The sequence below is a fragment of the Muscardinus avellanarius genome (genome assembly GCF_963383645.1).
Source record: "Muscardinus avellanarius genome assembly, chromosome: 4".
Taxonomy (NCBI): domain Eukaryota; kingdom Metazoa; phylum Chordata; class Mammalia; order Rodentia; family Gliridae; genus Muscardinus; species Muscardinus avellanarius.
In genome coordinates, this window is record NC_137789.1 from 130126199 (window position 1) to 130133971 (window position 7773).

The 7773-nt window shown below is 54.2% G+C and overlaps 1 protein-coding gene across 1 annotated transcript; it reads right to left on the reverse strand.

The window, feature by feature from the left end:
* Positions 1 to 6203: 6203 nt before the first annotated feature.
* Positions 6204 to 6899, reverse strand: FRAT2 (FRAT regulator of WNT signaling pathway 2; the record flags this gene model as incomplete). The annotated part of the gene is made up of 1 exon (XM_080694677.1): positions 6204 to 6899. One exon carries the CDS (start codon positions 6897 to 6899, stop codon positions 6204 to 6206), a length of 696 nt encoding a protein of 231 aa, XP_080550803.1.
* Between the last annotated feature and the right edge of the window lie 874 nt (positions 6900 to 7773).

Here is a 7773-nt window from a genome sequence, read left to right on the forward strand (position 1 = left end):
CCCATCCAAGGAGTTAGGGATAGCCTAGCCAAGGTTATTCTTGGGCTGAGCGCTACAAATGTGCCATCCCAAGCTGCAACACCTTGGGAATGGCCTTTGCCCCCTAGCTGCCAGCAACCTGCCCGGGCTCAGGGCTTAAGACTAGGCGTTCTTTTTGCAATGGCTGGATCAGAGGCAGGGGCCGGGGGGTGTGAGGAACAGAATGTGGTTGAAGTCCAAGCAACTGGAGAGGACCATGGCCAGCTAGGTGTGCGCTTTCATTGCCAGCCAGCCCAATGGGGTCCAGCAGGGTCTTGTGGGAGAGATCAAACTTTTTTTTTTTTTTTTGGGGTGGTACTGTGGGTGGAACCCAGAGGCTACCTCTGGGCTATACTCCCAGACCCATTTATATTTTATTTTGGAAACAGGGTCTCACTAAGTTGCTGAGAGCCTCACTAAGTAGCCGAGGCTGGCTTCGAACCTATGTGATCCTCCTGTCTCAGCCTCCCAAGCGCAGGGATTACAAGTGTGCACCACCACGCCCGGCTTGAGATCAAACATTTTATACAGAAGGAATTTCACTGTGTGTGTGTGTGTGTGTGTGTGTGTGTGTGTGTGTGTGTGGTGTTGGGATGGATCCCAGAGCATTCTACATCCGAGCCACACCCCCAGCCCTATTTTTTATTCTTTATTTTGAAACAGGGTCTCACTGAGTTGCAAAGGGCCTAAGTAGCAGAGACTGGCTTCGAACCTGCGCGATCCTCCTGTCTCAGCCTCCCAAATGCTGGGATTATAAACGTGCACCACCACACCCGGCTTCTGTCTTTATTTTGTACAGAAGGAATTTCACCGTGTGTGTGTCTGTCTGTCTGTCTGTCTGTCTGCCTGCCACTGGGGATTGAACTCAAGAGCATTCTACCTCTGAGATACACAACCAGCTCTTTTTTTTTTTTTTAAACAGGGTCTTACTAGGTCGCTGAGTCTACCTACCTGCGATCATCTTATTTTGGCCTACCAAGAACTGCGATTGCAAGTGTGTGCCACCACACCAGCTTCCCCTTGTTAGTTTGAAATACATGTAGCCTTCTGAGGACCTTCTCAAGGAACACTACCTCGACTTGCAGTCCTGTCCATTCTTGGCTGGCATGGTGACATGTTCTCCGGGCAGAGGTGGTGATGAACACCTGGAATCCCAGTACTTAGAGGCTGAGACAGGAGGATCACAGATTCGAGACCAACCTCAGCAACTCAACAAGGTTGTAGCAACTTAGTGTGACCCTGTTTCAAAAAAAAAAAAAAAATGGACCTGGAGATTTGCCTCAGCAGTAGAATACCCCTGAGTTCTATCCTCCATACCACTAAAAACCATTTTTTCAGTCAGGGCCAGTGTCCCATCCAAGGTGACAGGAACAGTATTCAGGGCAGTAATTCTATGGAGCACATAGAAGATGGGCTTGTGGTTTTAACCTGAGGGATTGGCAGATTAGAAGAGGTATATGGCCAAGCCTGGATCTACAAATAACCATACTTTCCCCATTCATTTTCCCTCCTGCCATTGGTGGGGGACAGACTAGCAAATCTAATCATTTTCAGAACTTGCTTGGGATGAGGAAAACCTGGAGCTGTGAGGGCTCTCCATGCTATCAGATAAGAGTCAAAGGTTTCATCCTCACCATCCCCCAGGAAAAGGAATGTGGGTAGACTCAGACAGGAGGCAAGACCACCAATGAAGATCCATTTATGAGCCTGAGTTCTGATTCTGCCTGCCACCACTGTCTTGTAAAAGGTGCCCCCCCCCCCCAGGATGCCTGCCCTGCCGGCACCCACTTCCTTTCCTCCTCTACCTGGATTCCAGGATTTTCTAGACCTTTTCTCTTTGGCTGCAATCACCATTCCCATTTAATTCCTGAGTTATTCTGGGATGGCTGCAGACACCTAGGATATCTGCACAGGGAGAGACCTCTCTGTCTTGGCCCTGTCCTCATCTTACAGAGAGCCCGTGGTTCTTTTCTTTTAACTAGAGATTGCTACATCCCCAGTACCCTTTTTTTTAGTTTGAAATAGGGTCTCGGTAAGTTGCTGAAGGTCTCACTAAGCTAGCATGTGCTATCCTGAAAACCTGTGATCCTCCTGTTTTGGCCTCCTTAGTACTGAGATTTCAGGTGAGTGTCACACCTGGCTAGGACTCGTGGTTTTAAAGGAAGCAGGCACATGCCATGTGTTATCTGTGCCTTTCTTATACAACTCCTACTCCCTCATGTGACTGACTCAGGCTCCAGATCTACTATGGGTTCTACCAGGATGCCTCAACTAATCCTGCTTCTTTCCAGATCCTCAGCACCTTGAAGATATGTGGCTGGTTCACCAGAAACATTTGAATATGGGGATGCTATTGTGTTGAAGTATTACTGGGCCAAGGTTTATGGGATGCACGAAGAACTCCAGTAATTCCAACAAGGGAAGAAAAGGTGTTAAAGTCTCTTGTAGCTGGGTGTGGTGAGGCATGCATATATGGAATCCCAGTACTTGGGAGGCTGAGACAGGAGGATCTCAGGTTCTCGGCCAGCCTCAGCTACTTAGCGAGGCCCTCTGCAAGTTAGTGAGATGCTGTTTCAAAATAAAAAATAAAAACAAAAATGGGGCTGGGGGTGTAGCTCGCTGTTAGAATGTCCCTGGGTTCCATCTCCAGTACCATACACAAAAAAGTCTTTTGTAGGCTGGCATGGTGGTACACTCCTAGTATTTAGGAGGCTGAGATAGTAATAAGACGCTCATCAATCTAGCGAGACCCTGTTTCAAATTAAAAATATATCAGGGTGCTGGGCATGGTGGCGCATGGTTGTAATCCCAGCATTCAGGAGGCTGAAACCAGAGGATCACGGTCCACGGATAGCCTCAGCTACTTAAGTGAGGCCCTCTGCAACTCAGTGAGACCCGGTTTCAAAATAAAAAACCAGGCTGGGCGTGTAGCTCAGAGGTCAAATGCCTCTGGGTTCCATCCTCAGACCTGCAAAAATAAGTATATAAATAAATAAATAAAATAAAAATAAAATAGGGCTGGGGTGTAGCTCAGAAGTAGAATGTCTATGGGTTCAATCCTCAGTACCACACAAAAAATAAATAAAACAGAAAAGGGTAGGGATTAGAGAAAGAATGTTCTGGGTTCATCCCTAGTACCAATAAATAAATAGAAACGGTCTCCTGTAGGTGGTACAGAATGGCCCAAAGACCTGACTGAGGAAAGCAGGAAATCCTAGAGCCAAGTGACTGCCCAGGTTCAAATCCAAAATCCACCACTGAAAGGGTGGTAACTTCAAGCAAATTACTTAACTTCCTGAGCCTCACAGTCCTTATCTATAAAGTTGAAAAATAATGCCAACCTTTTGGCACATGAAGCTATGTGGTAGTGCCAAGAATTAGCAGCTATGTTTTAAGCACTTAAATCTCCCAGACACCTTGGGCCCTCATTTAACCCCCCAACTACATTATATTATTTGGTACTTAGGATTGTACGAAGAAGTATTTCTACCTCCAAGTTACACCCCCAATCCTGTTTATTATTTTATTGTTTATTTTGCGGTACTGGGAATGGAACCCAGGGACATTCTACTTCCAAGTTATAACCGTAGACCTATTTTTTATTCTTTATTTTGAAACAGGGCCCCACTAAGCAGCTGAAGCTGGCTGTGAACCTGTGATCCTCCTGTCTCAGCCTCCGAAGTGCTAGGATTACAAGCATGTGTCACCACACCCGGATCCTATTTATTATTATTATTTTTTTTTGTGATACTGAGGGTGGAACTCAGGGGCTTTTCTACCTCCAGGATATACTCTCATACCTATTTTTATATTTTATTTGGAAACAGGGTCTCACTAAGTTGCTGAGAGCCTCAACTAAGTAGCTGAGGCTGGCTTCAAACCTGTACGGGCCTCCTGTCTCAGCCTCCCAAGCACTGGGATTACAAACGTGGGCTACCACGCCTGGCTATTATTTTAAAATAGGATCTAAGTTGCTGAGGCTGGCCTCAAACCTGTGATCCTCCTGTTTCTGCCTCCCAAGTACTGGGATTACAGGTGTATATCACCATGCCTGGCCCAACTACTTTAAGCATTACTGTTTCATAAATAAGACAAGAGGGAACTCACAGCAGTGACTTGCCATGACACAGCTGGTGAACAGCAGGCCTGAGTTACGCTCTAGTCAACTGAGCGCTAACAGCTGTGAGCAGCTCCGGGGCGCACCAGTGTAGAGCAGGAGAGGTCCCCCAGGGGCTGATGAGCTGAGCTGGGCTGTACCAGGGAAGCTTCCCTTGAAAAGGCAGGAAGCAGGAAGGGCTCACAGGGCGCCTGCCACAGGGATGTGGGGGGGGGGATTATGGAGGGGACCACCTCCTGAGGTGAAATCGTCCTTGCCTACTCGATCCAAGGCGTTTTACAACTACCAAGTAAATCACTGTAAAACCCTGTTTTCCATTCCTCAGGCCACAGCTCTGCCAGGTCAGTCTCAAAGGTGAAAAAACAGGCTGGCTTTACCTGTGTGCTCCTTTATTCACCACAAAAAGTTCTGAGAAAACCCACCTCCCGCCAGTCACTTGCGTCTCTGTTTCTGGAACATCATCTCTTTCTCACGAACGGAGTGGGACCCCACAGAGAAGCACCTAAAAACCTGGACTTAATTTTCTGATTGTGTGCAGCCCCAACCAGGCACACTTGAGTGCCACAGCTTTACAAGGATTCACTGGTGAGCGGCACTGGCTCCACTCTGTCCCCAGGCCCTCCTAGTTGCCCCAATGACCTATCTTTCCTTCCCCCACTTCCCACCAAAAAGCCAAACCATGCTCCAAAACAAAAACCAGATTTATTTAGCAGACATGTTAAGAAATCCTATAAATCAGGACCACCACAATTTCAGACACTCCGTTGCGAAGTGTACGTCAATAGCTACATCTGGAGGATGAACAAGCCATTGAATCTTTAAAAAAATTGTTTTATAGCTACCTTAAAGTTGGGGGTGGCACCTTACTAAAGCGCCGTCAAGTTTCACAAGGGCAAAGCCAGCGTTTTCTCCCAGAGGAGAGTCACATTTAAACAAAACAAAACAAAACAAAAACGGTTCCAGTCACTCACAAAGAAGAGGTGGCAGGCAGGAGGAAAGAAACCGTGTGGGTAAGGAACAGGCAGAGGCTCAGGCCCACCACTCCAGGCCCGGGCAGAGCAGTAAAGCGTCCAGGGCGCTCATCCAACCCCACAGAAAGGGCGGGATAAGAAAGGTCGGTTGGGAGGACAGGAGATTGTTTATGACCGTTTCTGAGAAAGCCGGTGGCATGGCCAAGAATGGGTGGCCTTGCAAGAGGAGGAGTTCTGGAAAGAGGAAAGCACAGAAAAAGCAACTAACTCTCCCAACACGTCGCTCTCTAAGCCTGTGAGTCCTCGGGAGACTCCAAGCGGTGGCAAAGCAGACAGGGCTCTTCTTGGAGAAAGAGAAAGAAAACGACACCCGGGCTGAGTTAGCTCTCCCAGGAACCCCACAGCCTCTCACTTACAGCAAAGTGACCTTCAACTGCGGGTGGCAAGGTCAAGTCATTAAAAAGTCCACAATCAAATTCGACACTCCAAACCTTTGACATTCTCCACCTCCCTCCAGTTCCCTTCTCCCAACTCCACCGGCCATTAATTAAGTGGGAGAAACAGGGCAATGCCGACCGACCCAGTGCCAAGATTTTACACTCTTCTTCACTCCAGAATTTCTTTGCACAGCAATTATAGCACCATTTTCAGTAAGCTCCTCCACCATAAAGTAACCAGAAAATGTATGCGTATCACTAGATTTCAAGTAGTGTTTAAAAGCCCTCGCGATCCCCGCCCCTCCGAGCCCTGTCCAAACAATCCACGAACACGAGGCCCCCACGGGCTGAGTCAGGTACAAATCAATGCAAGTAGCTGCCATAGTTCCCCCAGTTCTTCCTAGGTCCTTGGCCCTGGGCGGCAGGGGCAATTTTCATGCGACACGGAGGCCCCCCGGCCCGCGCATTTTTCCAAGCTCTTAAGTTTTCTCGACAGGCTCTTCAGGGCCGGTAACCTCTCGGCCTGCGCTCTCTTCCAGCGCCTCCCCGAAGCCGAGGCCGTCCCCAACACGTTGGGGGCAGCGGCTCCGGCTCGGGGCTGATGGGGCAGAGCGCTCCGATCTGCGCGGCGCGTCCTCTTCCTCCTTCGGGGAGCCTGGGTCAGAGCCAGGCGCCCGAGGTCTGCAGGGCGACGGGGTCCGGTCCGCTGCGGCCGCTCCCGGGCCCAGGGCCGCCCGCGGGGCTGGTGGCCGCGACCGCGGCGACCGCGCGCTGGAGCCTGCGCACCGCCTCCTTGATGAGGTTCCCCGAGAGCACGAGCTGCTGCAGGAGCCGGTGCGGGTCGTCCTCGCCGGCGCGAGTCCCGGCTGGGGTCCACCGCCGCTGCTGCAGGCGCCGGGAGGCCGCGGCGCCGCGCAGCCACCCCCGCCGGCACGGCCCGGGCAGCGCGCTGGGGCCGGCGGCGAGCTCGGCCACGCAGTAGGGCGCAGCCCGGCCCCGCACGCGGCCGCGCTCCCCCACGGCGCAGCGCAGGGCCCCCGGGGGCGCCGGGCCTCCCGCTTCGGCCGACGCCGGCGGCGGCAGCAGCGGCACCGCCGGGGCCCGGGCCTTGTCCGCCGGCGCCGGGGCCCGCGGGGGCTGCAGCGGCGGCCCGGGGCGCGCGCCCGGGGAGGCCGGGCCGTCGTGCGCCGCGTCCAGCTGCAGCGTCTCGCCGATCTGGGCCACCAGCCGGTCCACCTCGCCCGAGCCGCCCAGCGTCACCGACTGCTCCAGCAGGAGGAAGCTGCCGTCCTCCTCCTCCTCCTCCCCCTCCGCCTCCTCGCCGGCGTCCTCGTCCTCCTCCCTCCGGCACGGCATGGCCCCCGCCGGGCGCGCGGGCTGTCGGCGTCGCCGGGGCTCGGGCCGGGCGGGCTCGGGGCGGCGGGGGGCCGGGCCGGGCCGGGCCGGGGCGGGGACGCGGAGCCGGGCCGGCCGGGCAGTCGCGCCGCGCGCCTGCAGCCGCGGGAGCCGGGATCCTGCCGGCTCGGGTTGATTTGTAAACAATGGGTGACGTACGCGGGCCCTACCACCGCGCGGGGCCGGGGGGCGCGGGCTGGGGCGGGGCCCGGGTCGCCGCGGGCAGCGCAGGGCTGCGGCCGGCGCCTGGTGGGGTCGGGGCGCGCCGCGGGTCCACCCCGGGCCCCGGGCGGTGGGCGCGGCCCCCGGCCCCCGGCGGCCCCCTCGCGCGGCATGGGCAGGCGCCCCCCTCGAGCGGCCGCAGTTGGTGCCGTCCACTCACGGACACACCCACCGCCTCGCCCCGCCCCGCGGCGCCGGCTCCCCCCACGTGTCGGCCCCGCCCGCCGCGCACCCGCAGTGGCCGCCGGCGGGGGAGGGGCGGCGGGGTTGGGGTGACGGGGGGACACTTGGGGCGCGCGGAGCCGCGGGAGGTGGGGTCCGCGAGGCTCCCCTCCCTCCCTCCCCGTCCTTAGCCCGCGGGCGCATCGCGAGGAAAGCCAGCACCGCCGCCTGGCACTGTGTCTATTTTTTTCCTTTATGTTCAAATAGAAATATAAGGGTTAGAATACATTTCTCATGATCACGGGACTCCAACATGGATCGGGTTGTTCTTAGTTCCTCCTCTAGGCTTTTTTCTTTCTCTAAGAACGTGTTGTGCAAACAGCCCCGCGTATATTGTTGTAGGCATTTTTACTTCGTATTACATCATAAGCATTTTTCGTGTTGTTGCTTG